The sequence below is a fragment of the Psammomys obesus genome, unplaced genomic scaffold, assembly GCF_907164565.1.
Source record: "Psammomys obesus unplaced genomic scaffold, mPsaObe1.curated_primary_1811, whole genome shotgun sequence".
Classification (NCBI taxonomy): Eukaryota; Metazoa; Chordata; class Mammalia; order Rodentia; family Muridae; genus Psammomys; species Psammomys obesus.
Window position 1 is genome coordinate 9,643,204 of NW_026596166.1, and position 20,504 is coordinate 9,663,707.

At 47.6% G+C, this 20,504-nt stretch overlaps 1 protein-coding gene across 1 annotated transcript in view; it reads right to left on the reverse strand.

Annotated features, from left to right (window-relative positions):
• Positions 1-406: 406 nt before the first annotated feature.
• The window catches only part of Frmd6 (FERM domain containing 6), a 58,174-nt gene continuing 38,076 nt past the window's right edge, over positions 407-20,504 (reverse strand). The window contains exons 7-14 of the mRNA XM_055595468.1: positions 19,164-19,319; positions 15,550-15,615; positions 14,804-14,872; positions 12,610-12,784; positions 8,961-9,296; positions 7,782-7,913; positions 4,965-5,056; positions 407-3,164 (exon numbers count right to left, since the gene is read on the reverse strand). Coding sequence (XP_055451443.1) covers positions 2,880-3,164; positions 4,965-5,056; positions 7,782-7,913; positions 8,961-9,296; positions 12,610-12,784; positions 14,804-14,872; positions 15,550-15,615; positions 19,164-19,319 — 1,311 coding nt within the window. The 3' untranslated portion in view covers positions 407-2,879. The remainder of the gene's footprint in view (positions 3,165-4,964; positions 5,057-7,781; positions 7,914-8,960; positions 9,297-12,609; positions 12,785-14,803; positions 14,873-15,549; positions 15,616-19,163; positions 19,320-20,504) is intronic.

Below are 20,504 nucleotides of genomic sequence, written 5' to 3' on the forward strand. Positions count from 1 at the left end.
AGGCACTTCGGCACACACGTGTCTACATGTACTGACACACACACACAAATGTAAAAATGCAAACACACACATATTAAGCTATTAAACACACACGTATTTTGTCCTCATCAGAGGACCAAAGGAGCACAGTGCCTGACTTTGCCAAGGGTCTGGAAAGGCCCTTGGTTCCTCACTGCCCCACAGGCACGGAGATTAACATGTGCGGTTCTAACATGGGTGAACTCGGGCCCAGCCTGCTGCCAAGCTCAGCTTCGCCCATCACCACCAGTGTCACCACGAGGCTGTCTAGATCGTCCATCACGGGACAGGAGAACACAGAGAAAGCCCGTAAGGACTTCTCCCGGGTTCTTGCTTAACTGAAAAAGTAGAATAAGAAGAGACGCCTCCTTAAAGGCAAAAAAGTGAACTTTATTGACTGCTGATCTTACCATGAAACACCTATAAGAAATAATTACAAAATAATGCAAGTTTTTTTTTTAAACATACTTTCAGTATCATCCTGACATGATGATCCTTTCACAGAAAGGATTATTTACAGCTTCCTTAGATATAAAGCTCACTATTGCAAATACAGATGAAGATGACGTGGCGAGGTGACATATACCAAACCGATGTCTTGACCAGCAACAGACATGGTAGCAGGTGCAGCATGAGAAACAGCTTCATGCTTTTCCTCTTAGTTTTAAAAACCATTTCCCAACACAAAAATGTCAGTTATTCAAAGTGGATCCTCACATACACATCTGTATATGATTCTACCATGGATCAGAAACTAAAAAAAAAAAAGTTCCCTTGCTGGTTTTATCTTTGAAAAATCTGTTAAGACTATTCCCAAATCCAACTGGAGGAGGGTGAATGAAAAACGACACCACTGGCTGAACCCTGGAGCAGAGAGAAGAAAGGTATGGGCGCGCCCTGTTCCATTACACAACTCTTTTGGTCTTTGGCCTGCAAGAGAGGAGGAGGGCCGTGGGAAAGAAAGCGGAGCTTGGCAGGCGGGGCTCCAGGGAGCTCGGCCTTCGCCAGGGTCTGGCCCCTATGTGTCTGTGACAAGTGGTGAGGTTCACCCTTCTGTGAGGATAATGAAAGATACTTATACATTCTGGCATCTGAAACTTTGGTTCTTTTAGAAGCATTCCATCAAAGCAATATAATGTCGTGACCTCAGAACTTTAAAACAAAATTCTCTTCTAAAGTGTCAGGCGAGAGGGTTCGCGGATGAGCCCCTGCTGCTGTCGTGCCGGCGCAGGATGGCAGCATGGCGGGGGCTCGCTTGCGGCTGCCCCCGGCTCTGGAATGCTGACTCCCACCCATGGGAACACTGCTTATGTTCTGCCCTACATCTATTTCTTCGTTACTTGGAAACATAATTTTGTACAAAAATATGAGTTTCTTTAGAAAATAATACAGTTTTTTTTTTAATAAAACCTGGCAGATAGCAAAAATGGAGTATCAAAATATGGTAAACAAATGCTGTAAAATACTAACTCACTAAAAACATCTCCTAGAAAGACGCTGTGCTATGGAGTTCTCTCCTGAAGTGCGAGCAACACTTTGTCTATCAAGTCGGTGCGCTCATTCTCCTGGGTCGGTTTCATTAGCCACTGTCACAGCAGCAGGGCCCGTTCTCAATCACCACTATCCTCTGTTCACGTCTGCTTCAAAATTACTAAAAAGACACTCTTGGAGCAGTGGTCTCCAGTCCTGCTGTGCACTGTCTCTACCTGGTAAACTTCACAATTCTGCCTGGGACCCATCCACAAGAGACGGACTTCAACTGCCCTCGGGTGAGACCCAAGCATGTTTTAAAAGCTCTCCAGATAAATTTATTATGCTATTAGGGTTGAGACTCTTGGCCAAAGGCACACAAGGAAAGTCACTCTTAACTCTGTATTTATCAACTGATTGTCTGTGGCTACCATTCTCTCAACGAAGTTCCCTCAACACTGAACAAGGACCTCTATGTGTGTGAGACAGACATGGAAGTCCAAATGAAGAGTCACTAAGCTTTAAACACATGTAAACACACAGTCCCGGGAAACTACCTATGTAACATAAACATACACTTAGGGTGTCTTTTTAAAGCAGAAACGAGCATTGCGTCTGTTTGCTACCATTAAGAAAGACAAGGAAGAAAATCAAACCAAACGAACTTTTTCTAAGACAGTTCCATTGCTTTTAACGTATACCAGCTTTGTAAACTCCGAGAAACGCACCATGTCGTGAGCACAAGTGAATCCCAGGGCTTCCCAGAAGAACAAAACAGTGGACGTGGCACTGCGCAGGCGTGATGGAGTCCCAGGTGTCCCAGCACACAGCTCTGAACTCTGAGTGCTGCTTCCGTTACACACGCATCTTTGGCTAGAACCGTGCGACTCCCACTGCTTCATCAGTGTTCAATTTGGGCCAACCTCTGTGAGGCAGCAATGGCTATGTATTAAAAATGGCTCTCCGTAAGAGAAGTGAGAACTTCCTCCGTCCTCCCTCCAACCACAGGCGCTTCAGGAGGGAGCGGCTGGGAAAAACTCACAAGGGGACAGATAAGCCTGATGTCTTTCACGTGACAGACATGTATTTGAGCCAGCAAACAAGAGATGAATGCACACCATAGTTTAAGAGTCTGAAAGCTGGGTAAGCTGGAAAGCACACTTCCTTCCAAAGGGTCAATGAGCATCTGGGCACTTGTCTTCTGTTTACATTCTGTGTTCCTCTCACCTCTGCATAATACTTAAAGTGCAATTGTCCCAAGGCTTTTGTTTCCGTCACGAATATTATAAAGAAAGAGCTAAGTTTGGGGTGAAAAAAATATGGCACAAATAAGAGGAGAGAAAGTCGGACTCCACAGCCTCCAGCGGACAGCAGCTGCCCGCAGGTGGGACTCAGACAACGAACTCGGGGACCTCATCGTGAGTGAGGTCCAGAGAAAAGTACTTGCTGGTTCTTTTGACTGGAAACGCATCTTGGATGTTGACACACTGCTGGGCCAGGCAGCTGTTGCAGTAGAGACTGTCCTCATCCAGCTCATGGCCACACCCAAAAGTGTAGCTCTGAGCAGTGTCCTGACACAGGCCTGCAATGCGCAGGAAGTCTTTCTGGTTCAGTCTGATGTCGTCAAGGCTCAGGCTATGCCGATCGGTGGAGGTCTTTGGTTTTCGACATACTGTCTGCAAGGTAAGGGCAGGGTGAGAAACGCAAGAACACATAATGTCAAGCAGTCCTTATGTGTTACAAACGGCTTTCCAAGCCGTGCTCTGGGGGAGTAACTTAGCCGAGCGCATCAACGTGCCTGGCCTGACCAAACTCTCTGCTGGTACAGATGTGAAGGGTTCGTCCAAGTGCATATAGCCAACACAAAGATGGGCGGGCAACGACTGCCAGCGTTTGTGAAATCAGGCAATTACTGCAAAAGGAGGCTGGAAGGTAAAAACACTGCCTGTCTTTCTTTCAAATCAGGATAGGGCAATTCAACTTGTTGACACCTTCCTGCTTGGGTGTTAATATTTCAATAAGAAATGGAGAGCAATTATCATTCAAGAAACACAGCTTGAGGAAGCAAGGTTTAAAAAGTCCAGGATATAAAGTGTTCCTGCTGCCAAAGGCTGGGGAGAAACAGGCTGCAGACATGGCTTAGCCATTAAAGAGCACTGTTTGCTCTTGCAGAAGACCCAGGAGACCCGGGTTCAAGTCCCAGCACCCACAGCAGTAGCTCTCAGCTGCCTGTAACTGCAGCCCCCGGGGAATCTGACACTCTTCTGGCCTCTGTAGGTACCTGCATGCATGTACCTACGCACACGCGCGCGCGCACACACACACACACACACACACACACACACACCACAACACAACACAAAACAAAAAAACTTTTGAAATGTGGAATAGAAAAAGCAGCTCTTGGCTACCCAGAGAGGTCCTATCTTTCCAAATGCCACCAGTGGGTGGCAAGCTTTTTGGACTCATTATCCCAAGTGGTCCTGCTGGAAAATAGAGAAGTTAAGGGCTGGCTCAGATAATACCACAAACGGGAGATGGTTAGTGGGTGATGTCAAGAAACTAGAGAGTCTCAGTTTACAGTTTACACCACAACAGACATCTTGTTGGAAAAAGACACCACTCTACTAGACACCAAAGTTCCAGGAGCACATTTTGCTACAAAGTGTCACATTTGAGTGACATCAGCTACACAGACTGCCCCGTTAAACTTGATAATAGTCTTCCCAGGTCACACAAATGTCTCAGGGGTGTAGGTTTGCCATTTGTTGTACAGCCGCAACACCTGCGGTGTCCCGGGATATCCGTGTACAATGCAGCATATGTGGGATGGTACAGCGCGGCCTCTAATCTTCCGCGCTACACACACTGTTCAATATTGGGAATTTTAGAAAAACAGTTAATAGATGCCATTTTCACAGTATGGCTTCTTTTATGGAAGTACCAAAAAAAAAAAAAAAAAAGATAAAAAAAAAAAGCATGGGTAAAAAGAAGAGGACAAAGTGAGACACAGAAGGCCAGAGAAAGAAAGAAAGGGAGGAAGATATGGAAATACATTTTTAAAGAGCTGAGCCAGTCAGTGGTCACAGCTGGCAGATAGTCTAGCAAAGCATACTTTGGAAATTCAATCTGGAAGGCAAAAGCACAGCAGACACTGCTCTGCCAACAGCAACCTTTCCTGCACACACAGAGACTCCCATAGAGACACACACACACACCCTCTCAGGTGTGCACGTGCAGTTAACCGGAAGCCGGAAGACCGGAAGACTGGAGGCTCCCACCTAGAGGGAGTGCACAATAAAGTACACAATGTATCCAAAAAAACCCCAAATCTAAGTGGAACTAGGAAGGGAAATGAGACCACATTCAGCACAGAGAGGATGTGTGCACGGGGTCGTGGCTCGCCTCCTTCTGGCTGTCCTCTGCTCATCTGTATGAACTGCAGGCCCAGGCTGGCATGTATGTAACTCCCGTACCTGTGGAAGGGAGTCCGTGCTCTGCCCACGCAGCTTGACCACCGTTTCTGAAGAGCTGGAGGTGGAAGAACTGAGTTCTTTCACAATTAACCCTGAGGGGAAACAGAAAAATGAGCTACTCACACCTCGCTCCGTACCTTCTGACAAGGGCTACTACCAACTGTGATCATCTCGGAGGGGACTCCTTGGTGGCTCACAGCTGGTGGCACCCACTCTTTGGCAGGAGGTAGAGGTGGGGAGGTTCAGGAGTATGCTGTTTAGAACGTTAGACGGAGGCCTCTTTACCGAGTCTCCCTTCTCCTCTCCGCATATCCCCCAACTATGAAACAGGGATTTAATCTCCCAGCTTTGGTTCCTCGTGGACGTAGGTGTGAGGGCATTGGCCTCTTCGGTCAGATGGGCTGGAATTTGCCTGGATAATTAACCAGCTGTGTGTGCACGCTGACTCTTAAGCCTCCCCACTTCGAATTAGCTTCCTTTTATAAACAGGGCTGATGATTCAACAGTCATGGACAAAAAGGGTCAGGCGCTCCCACTGGCCAACAGATTGCTGTGACCACGGACCCCACAGCGGATCCCAGTGGGAAGCGGACAGCAGCGGGAATTCAGCACTGGGTCTCAGAGGTCAGCAGAGGCCTTCATCGCCTTCTGTGCTCCAAGGAGACCTCAATTTTCAGAACCAGAAATCTGAGGCTGACATTTTCCCTTCTGATTGTAATGTGTAAGTGATGTGCCTCTGCAAGAAAATGTTTCGGCGGCTGAAATCACCTACCCCAGCTGGTAACGGACTGAGTATCATCGAAACTTTCTTTGCCACTTGGTCAGGCTAGTGAAGCCCAGCAGAGGGGCACAAAAATAACGGCTTCGGAGGGACAGTAGTGTACCCCACCTTTCAGACACTTGCTTGGCCAACTGCCAGCAGCCTACAAAGCCTAGCTCACATCTTGTGAAGACAGAGGACTCAGTACCCGCTCAACTGAGCCAAGAACTGTGAAGCCAGCCTGGCTCACACACAGGTGCTTTACAACTCTTGGGTAAAGTTCATGCTTCGGGATGCTCCACACTGCTTTTCACAGACTCACGAGGAGCGTGAAGCCTTGAACAGATCCCACAGGACTGGGAGGCCCTGGCACTGGTGGGCACGTGCTGGGATTCTGTGTGGGCTCTCTGCTAGGGCCCTTGGCTCCTTGGCCTGTGAACACTCTCCTCTAAGCCCATGCCAACCACTGAGGAGGTCAGAGCAAGGCCACCAACATCTCTACTCAAACCAACGTCACAGTCCAAAAGCAATGCTCAGGTGGTAGAGAAACTGGGAAAGCGGAGTGATGCAAGGAAGAAGTAGAAAGATTCCATGCCCTGTCAAAGTCACATTTTTACATGCTCTACATAAGCAGTTTTAGTTATAGCACTTTTATATAAGTTATGCTCTCGTCTAGAGTTTGAATTCTGTATGGTATCCTTTGAAAAATCTCATGTAAAGGCTGTTTAATAGTCCAGTGTCTAGGGATCAGAGAATTCAACTATTCGTTGTTTTCCTTTTTTACTATTAAAATACAAACTTTTGTTAAATATTACTAACATCATCCTATTTAAATTGCATTTCTACTTAAAATTATAAAATTACCAATCTCATGGAAACTGCATGCAGAAACATACACATATGAAGCACTTGCCTGTGGCCCATGTACTCCACTCCCTAGGCAGCTGGATGTATAGCATTTAAATCATTTTCTTTTTACAAACCTAAATACGTGTAGCATTTCTCACGCACTTATATGCACACAGCTGTGGGTTTATATTTAATAGGTAAAGAGAAAATTCAATATAATAAAGAGAAGGGGCAGGCAAAGTCAAGGCTGGCCTAGCACCCTGAATCCGGGCTGGTGAAGGAGAAGCTTCTGTCCATCTCCTCTGCTGGTGGTCTGCCGTGGTTCAGACTGAATATCTTCAAGTTGTGGCTGGGCTGGGTGAGCAAACAGAATCCTGCAGGGACTGTCCCTTGTACTCTCACACAGGAAGGGCCAGGATGACAGCCGCCAGTGTCAGCCAATCAGAGAGGAGAAAGAGCCTCTCGCTTTATCGAGGCTGGCTAGAGAATACGCACTCAGGGCCCCTTCACAGTGCTGGCTCCTTGTCTTAAGCCCAAGGAACAGGGGAGACTGATGCTTGACATGATAACAGACAGGGAGGTTTTGAACGACCCCACCCTGCTCACTGCACGCGCTAGAACGTGCACTACAGAATCCTGTGCAACCGTAGAGCTGAAGTTACAGTGAAGGCGTGCTCTCTAGAGGAGTTCATGCAGACACGCAATTTAAGATTGTCTATCTAAAAATCAAAACAGTTTGACAATTTGTCTTGCAGGGAATACAGTGGGGGACACGGACCAAACCAAACTCGAGAACCATCTTCTGTTTCTAGCCATGGGCACTTGTCTCTTTACTCTTGAGTATTTTTCTCATGTACAAAATGGGAAGAGGCCAGACTGAAGTATCTCCAAGGTTCCTTCCAGGGCCATTAGGTGGTTCTGTAATTATCAGGTTTATAACAGTGAGGGAGTAGGGGGTAGAAAGGAGAAAAGAAAGAAGGCCAGCTAGCCTACATCGCAGTGATTTGTGGTCTGCAGTTGGGGTAGAGGTGCTTATGCTCCTTCCTGGTACCCTCCCTCCATCTCTTCCACAGAAGACACTTGGCCCATGAGCAAGAAACCTGCCGTGGCTTTTCTTCCCGGGTGGCACAGAGACCCCAGAACCCTGCTATTCTCAAAGGCACCTGCGTGGGGAGTTCTGGAGGAAACGGCTTGCCGTAGGAGCTCACCTGAGTGCCCATTCAGCTTCCTTGACAGGAGCATGTCCTCTGTGATGTAGATACACATGTCAGGGCTGACTTCCAGCGACTCTTCGGTCATGGGCTCCAGGTCCCTGGGGTCATCGACCAACATCTCTATCTCTGACAGAGAAACAGGAAAAGAAGGCATTTAATGACTCCAGGGCAAACGAAGACCACAAGCCATACACCCTGAGTTCAGCCAGGTAAGTATTTACACTTGGAAGCTCCAGGGACAGCTCTCAGCATGACATGCTCCCTTCTGAAAGGCTGCTGTTACGGGTGCAGCCTCTCGTGTGTGACTGACATCAGTTACTCTACTCTTGAAGGAAGAGAAGCATCACAGTTTCGCTGCCATGACCCAGGGCTAGCTGATGCCGAGGGTCATTAGCATCAGGGCGAGGCCTGCTGACCCATCGCCCCTGAGCGCCCCACTTCTCATGGCCGCTGCTTCAGAGCTGCATGGAGTGTGCAGGAGCCTAACACGTGGTGTGGTCTTTCTCTCATCAATCCCGAGTGCTACAGGTCTCATGTGAAATAGATACAGACTTAAAAGAAGCATGCAAATGCTAACTCTGGCTGACACGGGCTGGGATGTGTTGCTCTATCTCAACAGAACCTGGCAGCCAGGTTCTGCATTTCTTTTACACTCCCTATAGTTCTGGGGATATGAGGAACACTCAATAAACACTTTGATAGTACATATTGGATGCATTTTGTGTGTGTGTGTGTGTGTGTGTGTGTGTGTGTGTGTGTAGCCCTGGCTGTCCTGGAACTCCCTCTCTAGACCGGGCTGGCCTTGAACTCACAGAGATCTGCCTGCCTCTGCCTTGAGTGCTGGGATTAAAGGATAGCATCACCACAGCCTGGACTTTTTTTTTTTTTTTTTTTTTTTTTAGAGGAAGAGGACATTTAGCTCTGTGGACCTAATCACTGCCTCATTTCCTCTAGGGATGAGAAACCCAACACATAAGGGCTGGAGGAGCTCTGTCCCCTCTTCTTCACACAAGCCGCCACCTCTGTGGGTGCAAAGGTCCCTGACAGACATAGGCACCTCAGTCGGGTCACACTGGGGGGCCAAAGAGACTTCTCCTCTATCACTATCTCTCGGGCACCTCGACACACCAACCCTGCAGGACTAGCATGTAAAACTGCCGTGAGCGACGTTACCATCGTCTTGCGAGTCCTCTTCCAGGCGGTCTTTGCCTCCGCTCTCCACCCCTGAGGTGTGGGAGCTGCCGTGGCTGGTCATGGAGCTGCAGGTCTTCAGCTTACGGTGCATGGCGCTGCCTGAACAGCCGTCTTCCGGCCCCGGCTCCCGGGCCTTAGGGTCTGCCTCAATGCCTGAGGTGTGGGAGCTGCTGTGGCTGGCCGTGGAGTGGCGAGACAGGCGCTTATGCTTCACGCTGCCGGCACTGCTCCCGCTGGCGCGTGACCGCTTCTCCAGCTGGTCCATGTCAAGGTCCAGGTTGTCGCTGATGTAGGATTCCCGGTACTGCTTTTTCTCTGTGTGGGAGAACACAGCTCAGCAGCATACTCAAGCCGAGGCACAAGACTGTGAGAGTGTCCGGCTGAGGTCAAGGGGAGCCTCTCTGAATCTAGTGACTGAGGAATTCTGGGAACTGGAGAGTGACACAGGAACACTATGCGGAGAAGTAGGCTCTTCAGAGTGTCAGAGCATGCCACTTCTTGTCTGCAAACTGCTGCCACTCCACAGTGAAAGAGGCTTAGAACTGAGAACACGTAACACTCTGTAGAGCAGGTGTGCCACGTGACACTGCCACTACAGTCCCCACAGGACCCTGCATTTTGCAGACTGTCAGATAGCAGCATGCTATACATCAACGTCTGGTCTTCCACAGAGGATACTAGATACACTCAACGACTGCTGTTTACCTATGTGTCCATTTGTTCAGTTTGGTCTCCTGTTACCCTTAGTTGCTAAACCTAACAAGACACAGCTATTCACAAGATTACTTTCAAAGATCCTAAAACTGATCCTTCCACGTAATCCAAGCCTCCAGCTTAGTGAGGCATTATCTACCATGGTCATCACTGCTGGTTTGGTGACACAGCAAGTCATCTCTGGCTGGTTAAAAATACTCAGATTGTTGGTTGACGGAGTCAAAGATAGAACCTGGGGAGCCAGGCATTAGGAAGCCCTCTCAGCAAAACATGAGGTCATAAAGTCACAGCTGACCTGAGGAAGTGAGGGGGTGGGGCTCAAAGCAGGATGCTTATGTTTCAGGTGAGAAAAGTATAAAAGAAACAGTCTATCTTCCTTGTCTTAGAACTGATGAGAAAACAGCACAGTAGACCACTGCTAAGGACAGAGTGCATCTGAGGAACATTAAATTGATGTAATTTTAGACGAGCGGGCTAATGGGACTCTCAGGGTATGTTAATGGACATACTTGCTTTGCTTCTTGACTAAGTAGAAGTACTTGCAGCCCTGCTGTCTGCACACAGCCCTGAACCTGCACCCTGACTGGCCCTCCAGAGGAGATGGCTGGCAGAAGAGAGAGGCTGTGTGTGTCTGTGGGGGTACGGGGGACAGGTGCAGCTCACAGTCCCTCACCTTCTGATCACAAGAGCTCACGGCCAAATCATCAGAATACCCGGGCCTTCTACAAAGTAAGTCTGGAGAACAGGCTTTCGGACTATAATGTGCTTAGTGTGGCCTCTTGATCTGGGGCCCAAGAATATGTTCTAGTAACTGTAGATGTTTTTAACGACACAAGGCATGCTTTACTTCTCTCAACTCCCTTGCAGTATTCCTGTGACCATTTTCTATAAAAATGGTGAAACAACAGTGCCTTAGGAAGGTATGTAGAAATAAAGTTTAAGAATACTCGTCCTTTTTATGCTGAACTAACACTATAACAGGGCTTTTCTGGTTAAAATGAAAAATCCCTTCTATGTGAATCGGTGGCTCTGCATCAAAGCTAGCCCACACTCTAAGTAGAAAACAAAAACAAATATTTTCTTTTTAAGAATACCACCCCCATTATCTCCCCACTCCCCTACTGGGCTCTGAAGGTCCCCTCTCAAACTCAGGTTGAAATGTGACAGTATGAGGCATGACTCAGGTGGGTGACTAGGCTGTGATAGACAAATGCTGCTGCTGTGGGTGTGGCCTCCTTCACTCTCCTGCACCTCAGCCTGCAGAGGGTGATGCGGCAGGAAGTCCCCGCCAGATGCCCAGCCTTGTCTGGGCTTCCCAGACATTCACTATGCATCAGTAGCCTGGGGTGTTCTGTTCCGGCAGTGGAATGGATATTTGCTCATATAAGCCCCCAATACATTTAGGGGACGCTGCTCTGGCCTCCAAGAGCTCAGCATCCTTCATAACTTTACCTTATCTCTGCAGGGAAGAGGTACTAAATCTGTCAGACTCTCAGGGGTTCCCCTCAGGGTCATCTGCATTACCAAAAGCCTTTGGGTTGAGAGTTGATGGGACAAATGAGCCTCTTAAGGTACCACAGTGGCCATTTAGGGATGAGGCAGATTTGGAAGATCATGCTCTGCACCCAACTGAGTCACCTTTTCTCATAGGCTCCCCCTTGGTGCTTTTGTCCCAGAGTGCATTCCTCGTAAGAGTCATGTCAGCCCAGGTGTGATGCATTTGTTAGAGCGATGAGTCAACCTAGGGAAAACAGGAGGTCTTCGGCAAAAGCCAGTGTACCTCTAGCCACCAGCTCTTGCCACAGGAGGGGCACAGCGGCAGGTGGTAGGGAGTGATTCACCTTCTCATCATTGTAGAGGCGGGGAATCTCCACACACATCTGGCCACACTTGGCTTTAAAGAAGTTGATCAGATGCACCTCTTCTTTAAGTTGGCTTTGTTAGATAGAGGCAGGGCAGGCCCGTGTCCCTTTCCACCGGCACACGGGGGCCAGCACTTGTTTCATAGATAGATAGACCTAAGGACATACCACTGTGCCCCAAGGCCCAGGCAGACAGTCTGTCTCTGATCTGATTACTATGACAATGGACAGTGACTGTAACAAAAGAAGCTGAAAGCAATTCTAAGCAAATATGCCACACGGCACTTGGTTCCCCAAGCAGAGGGGCCCCTGGGCACCATAACTGCCAACAGAGATCAGAACTGTTAAACCACGGGCTCCTTCCTCGAACAGCTTGCCCTCTTCCCAGTAACAGGGCTAGGACCTCAAGCATATTGTTCAGGTCCAGTGCATCTCACAAAGCCCTGACAGGGCAAGGCCCTTGGACGGAAAAGGACTTCTCCACTGTTGTCATTATTACACGGTCAGCTTGAGGGTCTCCCTGCTGTCAATCAGAGAAGCTGTGACCTGTCTTCACTGTCACTTGGGCCTAAGGACAGCACCACACTGGAAGGAACTGCAGCTTCCTGCAGACAGCAACGATGGTTGGCCTGGTGCATTCAGTACTCTGATAGAAAGGGCTTCCCCCTAGTCTATCGCTTTTTAAGTCAGGGGCCAGACACTCTAAACAGAGGAGGTGGAGGAGCTGTTTGGTCAAAGGACCTCTTGGACTGAGAAGTGAATGGAACTAAGCTCTCAATTTCTAGTCCATGTCTCTAAAACTCCCATTCTGCAGGTGCTTAACAGTTCCTGTTCTTGGCAGGTACAGGAAGAGGCCAGCAGAGGTAGGCGGGTGTGGTGGCACACACCTTTAAGCCCGGTGCTTGGGAGGCAGAGGCCAGCCTGGTCTACAGAGTGAGTTCCAGGACAGTCAGGCTACACAGAGAAACCTTTCCTCAAAGAACCAAAAAGAGCCCAGCGGCGGCATGGTGCCCTTTTCTTTCTCGTGAGCCCCTCACCACCACCCATCCCACCTTCATTCTCCTCCAGCTTGCGGAGGTGGCGCAGGACAGGCTGCAGGTTCATGTAGAGGCGGTGGCTGTTGCTCAGCAGCTGCAGGAGATGCCGGGAGCGTGTGGGACACCCTGTGTAGTAGACCAGCTTCCTGGCGGAGGGAAGGCCATCTGGCAGGATCTCAAACTTCTTGCCCTGTGGAGAAGAAGTGACCGAACCATGGCAGAAAACTGAGTGGCCAAGGTCCCGTTCCTTTTTAAACTAAAATTCTCACAGATGTGAGAAGCTACTGTAAGGACAGAGGACACCAAACTCAGGGTGGGCTCTACCCAAGGTCTCCAGGAAACCTTGATAGTGGGGCGGGAGGGACATGTTCGTTTTCTTTGGCCCAGCAAACAGATCCCCGGATGTAATTCCAACACCTAATTTATTGTTCTCCAATGCTGGGCTGGCAGTAACTCACACTGAGCACTAGGACAGGCATCTATTCATTTAACCCTCGAGAGAAGTCTACAGGGAAGAGCTGACTACAACCATCTGAGCACGAAGCCAAGGCACAGAGAAACTGAGTCACTCAAGGTCACACATGTAGGCTGGGCTGGGAAACTAGTGAAAATGGACTCGTGGTCTCCATGCTAGAACTACTGAATCAAAAAAAAAAAATGTCTTGGGGAAAAGGAATGAGTCTCAGAAATCTGTTGTCTTCAGCAAAATCTTAAATAAGGAAGATGTAGTGAGAGTTTCAGGAGTCACTAATCACAATGACCCCAGAAAGCCTTAATTTCATCATTGATTGATTAATCATGCCTTAATTTCATAAATGCCGTTATCACTACTGATTCTGGGCCATGAAGGGGGCAAATGGGGCTAAGATTTTTTTTTTTCTTTCTTTTCTTCCTTCCTTTCTTTCTCTCTCTCTGAGATAGGGTTTCTCTATGTAGTCCTGTAGCCTTGGCTGTCCTGGAAGTCACTCTATAGATCTATCTGCCTGCCTCTGCCTCCCAAGTGCCAGGATTAAAGGCGAGTACCAGTACAGGCTGACTATGATTTTCAAACAGTTTTGGAAAAGGTACAGAACATGAAGGCACCAGTGATGAGTGGGCAGGGAAGTTCCAATTAACATGAGTAAGGCCAGAGCAGACAGTACTCAAGGAATTAAGCACTATGCTCCAATGGGGCGAGGGGGCCCTTTATCTGCACAGGCCTTTGTCCACACAGAACAATGCATGTCTACACATCCTACGCCATCCCATCACTTTTCCTGGTCGACTTCTCTCAGTTGCTTCAGAACTCAGCAGAATTATGGATTTTAGTGATCTCCATACAGACACACACAGAGTAGTAAATGCAGTTCTTTGAATGCTATCACACAGTGAACGTGACTGACAGAGAAAGAGAGCTGGCAAAGAGTCAAGGATTTGCTCTCACAGAACCTGTATCACCCTCGAGATTCTGACGATGAAAGTGCCTTTCCCATTGCTGATGGCCGCCTACAGAAAAGGAGCTGAATGTGAAATAGACCGGCATTAGAGGAAACACCCCTTTATTTCATGTTCTTTCTTCACTTGAACTAAGTAACTTGCGAGGCTACAAGCCAGCCTCCATGCTGGGTCACTTAACCTGAGTGCCAACAAGCCCTCATCTGCAATTTCCAAATGGTAATTTTATTTGATGGATTTACCTTGTATTTTCCCCTTCATTTTTCTCCCCCCTGCAATTCCAGTTACTTAAGTCAGTACGGCAGACAGGCACTGGACACACAGATTAGATTGTTTGACTTTAATTTGCTACTGACGTAACTAACTCTGGTTATGAGAATATTTAGGGGAAACAGATTATTGTCGGATTTTAAATTTTTTAAAAGCCTTCTAGCATTTCTTTTGTATGTTTGGGGGTGGGGTGGTGAAAGCCATTGTGTGTATTGGGGGTAGGTCAGAGGATAACCAGGTTCTGTCCTTCCACCCTGTAGGTCCCAGGGATCCAACCCATGCTGCCAGCTTTGGCTGTAGGCCCTCTGTGCCAAGTCATTTCGCCTGCCCCTAGCTGCAGTTTAAAAACAAAACTCTAACCCCACTAAAAAGAAAAAAAAAAATCTTGACTACTTTTGCTCTTGGACACAGTATTTTTCAAAGTGGAACCCCTCCAAATCCTCAAACACAACCCATGAGACTTCTTTTTCTCCTCCCCACCCCTCTTTTCTTAGTTTGCACTTACCACAAACACCAACTTCCCAACATTTGTCCAGGGGAAATCATACAGCAACTGCTTCTCTTCTTCTAGATTCTGTGGAAAGAATTTCAGTACATAAGGAGTTAAGAGGAAACATGACAGATATCCTAAAACTATGTTGATTTATCTCGTAACAAACTAAAATTCAGTAATTAAACTCTGAAGGAGTCCTCAGCTCCTGTGGCCTACATGCACTGTCCCCCTGAAGACAACCTTCCCTATGGTCTATCCCTAAATTTAAATGTGAAGTCCAAAAGACTCACAGATACTTGGCAAATGGGAAGAGACTTCCATGATTGGGTATTTTGCCTGCATCAAAGATAAAACAGCTTTCTATCTTTCTCACGGATCCCCGACGTACAGCTAAAGGGTAACACTGTCCTACCGGGGTAAGGGAAAACAATGTGTGTATGAGACACCTGTGATGGACACTGGAGCATCTGGGTAGGTGCTTTCTACAGTGGACAAGAACACTGACAATCCACAAGGCCCAAGGGGCAAAGTGTGGATACTGCCGTTCTGCAAGTGTCAAGCCTGGCCTGATCTTCCGCCCTGCATTTTCTTTTAAGATTGACCACTGTCAAGGCAGATGAGCCACTCCATCCATCGACTTATATCACCCACCTCTGTGCTGACAAAGGGAAACAAGGGCTGAGCCCGAGGCAAGTCCACCAGCATTCTCTGTGGTAAGACCTGCTTGACCCCATTTGATACTTCCCCCATCCACAAACCTGAAAAATCTGTATTCCCCGCATGGTCAATCCTAGGGTCAGCGAGCCTTCAACCTCTCTTTTATCCTGAAGGAAAGAGATCTTGTGAGAAATTGTTTTTTCCTTCTAATAAACAGCTGAACAAAAGAGGAACAAAAACACACATTTCAGAACTGGAAGGGTCTTTCTTTCTCTCCTTCTTAATTAAAATAACTGCTCAAATCTTTCCACATCCTTGATTTCCTGCAACACTTAAAATCTTAAGTATTTATTAAGCCAATTATACTCTGTACTTGTGACTCCTCAGGTTTCCAGGTTAGAGTTCAGCACTGTGTACACACTTCCACTTGTGAGACGGTTCTACAGACTCGTGTCACTGAGAACTCCAGCACACAAGACATTTCTTGCTGCCTTCCCACCGCTTTATCCTTTTCACCTTCTGCTTTGCGCTTAGTTAATGCATGGGTGATAGAATATCGGGTCCAACAGTCTAGTTAAGAGTCTGAGATGCATCCGACTTTACAGGTTTTGTATCTGCTAACACCCTAGCTCCCTACCTGTGTCACAGAAAGGAGGGGGAAGGGACCACACACTTAGGACTTTCCCTCAGACACTTCACATTGCTAATTTGCAAATACTTGCTCATACGATATGTATTCTACTGTTGTGTATGTATGTGTGCATATCAACTGTAAAACTTAAGCCATTTTAACTGTAATAAAAAGAATGCTGCAATTGAAAATGTGCTCAGATTTGGCCAAGCTTTAAGAACTTATGTTTAATGAGTAAGGCATGAAGCTTTAAAAATTACTAAGAAATATTTTCTGTACTAGCTAGCTCAAAACAAGGCTATATTATCAAATCTTTATTAAATCTAAAAAAAAAAAAGTTTTAGAAGCTGGGTGTGGTGGTACATGTCTTTGATCCCAGCACTCAGGAAGCAGAGGCAGGTAGACCTCTGTTGAATTCGAGGCCAGCCTGGTCTACAGAGTGAGTTCCAGGACAGCCAAGGCTACACAGAGAAACCCTGCCTCGAAAAACAACAAACAAAAAAGACTTATTTTATATGCCTGGGTGTCTTGCCTGGGTGTGTATGTGCACCTCAGGTTAGCAGGAGCTGGGAGAGGGTGTCGGGTGCTCTGGAACTGGAGTAGTGGGTGGTTGTGAGCCATTATCTGGTGGTAGGCCTAAGACCCAGGTCCTCTGAAAGTGCAGCAAGTACCCCAAAGCACTGAGCCACCTCTCTAGCCCCTAGCTCTCTATTACGTTTCAGGCCAATTTTCTCAGGAGTACAGGAATAAGTATTAGAAAATGGGGGCTTGCCTGGAATACAGAGAAGAAGCTGGGCTGGTTCCCGCTTAGATTACTCCTTCCCAGCTAGTCTGTTTTTATGTCAAGAAAGGCACCTGCAATGTTGAGTTCAACAGGACCTGCTCTCCATCAGCACACAGCCTAGGGTCCTTTTTCCTCCCCAGGCTGCGCCCAAGGTTTCTGAAATAAGACTGGGCCCGAAACAATGCTGCTGTTCGTGTCTGAGACGTGTCGGGGGTAGAGGGGCAGGTACCAAGCCGTTTCCTTAAGTGTGTTCCTTGTTCTGCCTTTTCCCCTTGACAAGCTGCCCTGTGAGGCACATTTGACGGCTGCCACTTGAATGCTCAAAATGGGAGGTGTCCATCAGGTATCAGTAATGCATCCACCCACTTCAGTACAGCTCTCTAATTAAATGTCTTTTTAAGGCAGAGAAGGCATTTTCTGTGCAATGTGGAACCATATACTAAGCAAATGTTCTTTAGTTTTTCCAAAAGATTAAGCTGTGCACACGAGTACACCAACTTTGCTGAAAGACTAATTTCCTTATCAGTTTCTTTGAAACTAGCAAGCTTTCCCAGCAAATAGGGCAAAAAGCAACAACCACATTTTTTCTGGCTGCTTTAGTGTCACAGGTGTGCTCTCTTGCTGTTTTAGGCCTGTTATTGCATGGACCCCTCTGGCCTTCATGGCGCACAATGTCACCCTTGCCTAACAGAGGGCCATGGCCAGTACAGCTGCCCAGACACCCAGGACCTCTGGCTGATGTCTCAGTCCAAAGCCACACTCTGCCCAGCTACCATTCCATTTCTTTTTAAATTAGTTTTTTAATTTATTTAATTTTATTTTATGTGCATTAGTGTGAAGGTGTCAGAACCCTTGGAATTGGCATTATAGACAGTTGTAAGCTGCCATGTGGGTACTAGGAATTGAACCCGGGTCCTTTGGTAGAGCAGACAGTGCTCTTAGCCACTGAGCCATCTCTCCAGCCCCCATTCCGTTTCTAATACACTTCAGAATAGGAACCGACTGTCCCAGATGCCACTTACTGGGATTTCTCATGTAAGCCAGTCAGCCCTTTAGGAATTTACACAGAGCTCTAAGGGAACTCCAAATGCCTTCCTGGGATGGTGAGCCATTAACCATGAGGGAGCCAGAGCGAGGGAGTAAGTGTGCTGAGCTCTGGACCAGCCGGGAACATTACATTTAGTAATTAGACTACCTAGCAATATGACCAAACACACTCTCCCCCACACAGTGGTCCAGCTGTACTAATCTCATCATAAAGGGTGTTGTGGGGACAAGAAATGTTTCAATGAGATAGCCTGATGAACACCATGCCTGACATGCGACAGGTACTGTTTTAAGCACGGTTCACTTTTTCTTTCGGGCTTCAGTCCTAAGGGGCAGGTGGGTTCCACTGTCTTTTGAACTTCAGAGAAATCTGAAGCACAGAGATGCTAAGTGTGTTCCTCGGGCCACACGGTAAAGAGCCAAACTGGTATTCAATCTCACGGTTGTATACACACACGCTGACCATATCTTAATAACTTCATCCCATGGGGTTTGCAAATACGCCTTGAGTACTTGGGAGAATCCAGTTCTAGTTGAGGAACAGCACTTGTAAGGATAGGAAGACGCAGGGGAGGAGCAGGGGAGAGGGCAAGAGGATGCCGAAGCACAGCACGTGTGTGCAGAGCATCCCTGCAGTGTTCTGCGGAAAATGAGGCTTGGATACAGAGGATGGAAAAGAGAATAAGGAGCGCCTGCGTCTGGGCAGTCCATGGCTCACACAGACGTTGTCATCCAGGAATCTATGTTTCTGCCACTTGTTTTTGCAACCTCTGTGAATTAACTTCCTTAAGCCTCAACTTTCCTGGACTATAAAATGAGCACATCTTGCGGAGAGGTGGGGGTCTGGAGGAAAAAAGGAGGTCTACGGTGCCCCGTCTGCACTGCCGAGGGAGACATTCCCATAATTACAGGCACACAATGAGGGCGGGGCTTCACATGGAGGAATACTAAAATAATATCATCCAACAGGTTGCAAAGGTTACTCTTCAAAGCAGAAAAAGGAGGACGGTATAAGCACTGGAGAGCCAGGCTCACGATCTGGAGCCGTTCACTGCCACACTGTTACAGTTATGGAATCTTCCATCCTGCTTCCCCGCCGGATCGTGACGGCCTGCTTGTGTAACTAGGGGTGGAAACCAAGGGCCGGCCAAAAGAAGAGCTTCCCACAACTTGTCACAAGAGGAAAGCACAGTTCTCCCAAGCTGAAGGCTTACTGGGAAGGGTCTGTCCCGGGCCCGGCCGGGGTTTCCTACCTTGTACAGCCTGTAGTAGTGGATGGCCACGTCGTCCAGGCGGACGGCCTCTTTGATGTATTTCAGATGCGCCTCGGAGGCCGTCAGAGCAAACTGGTCTTTGTGCATGTTCGGGATGTGCTTCAGGATGTACTCCTTCCCCCTCTTGGAAACAACCTGTTGGAACAGCACCCCCGCCAACGACAAGAGGATGAGAAGCTGAAACAGGCCACATAACTTCCATTAGGAATTCTTTTTTTCTTTTTTTAATCTTTTTTTTTTTTAATTTTTATTTTATGTACATTGGAATGAAGGTGTCAGATCCCTTGGAACTGGAGTTACAAGACAGTTGGTGCGCTGCTATGTGGGTGCTGGGAATTGAACCCGGGTCCTTTGAAAGAGCAGACAGCGCTCTTAACCACTGAGCCATCTCTCCAGCACCCCCATTAGAAATTCCATTTTATCCTGTTTTTACTACCTTGCTATGCTACTGGGTGGGACCAACAAAGTCCACTTGGTAAAAGAAAAGTCTCCTAATTGAGAGAATTAAATTCTTTTGGTTTTAAAAGTCATCAAAGCGGGGAAGAATCCCAGGCGAACTGATGTGATTTCACACCCTTATGGATTGGACTCCCCAAATAATGGGACATCTGTGGGCTTGGGGTCCACCTAACTCCCACAATCACACACACATACAACATAGAACATGAGACTATAAACAATCATCTGGGGAAGGTAAAGGAGCAGGCAGGATTCTTTGGGACATTTTGGGGTCTCACACAGAGGCCAGGAACTCTTCTGGAAATGTATGAGGAAACAGTTTCAACTCAACATTTGCTGTCATTTGCTAAGGCTTAGTTAGATTCAGACGGTGTCCACCCCAGCTTTCAAAGGTTAGACACTCAGGACCCAGCAGCTGCAGGCTGAGGGTGTTGAGAATGCCCTCCCTGATTTTGTAAGGATTTGAAAACAGGAAAAGCAGGCAGCAAAGTGAGCAAAAGGAAGGGCTTCAAACGGTGGTGAGTGCTTAGCTTTAATGTGGCTTTTCAGATCCTGGCATTTGTTTCTGATGTTGACTATCTCATAAAGAATTGTACATAGAGGCCAGGAGGTGGTGGTAGCCATGTCTTTAATCCCAGAACTCAAGAGGCAGAGGCAAGGGGATCTCTGAATTGAGGCCAGTCTGGTTTACAGAGTGAGTTCTAGGATAGCCAAGGATACACAGAGAAACCCTGTGTCAAGAAACCAACCAACCAACCAACCAATGAATCAACCAACGAACCAACCAATGAATCAACCAACGAACCAACCAACGAACCAACCAACCAACCAACCAACCAACCAACCAACCAACCAACCAAC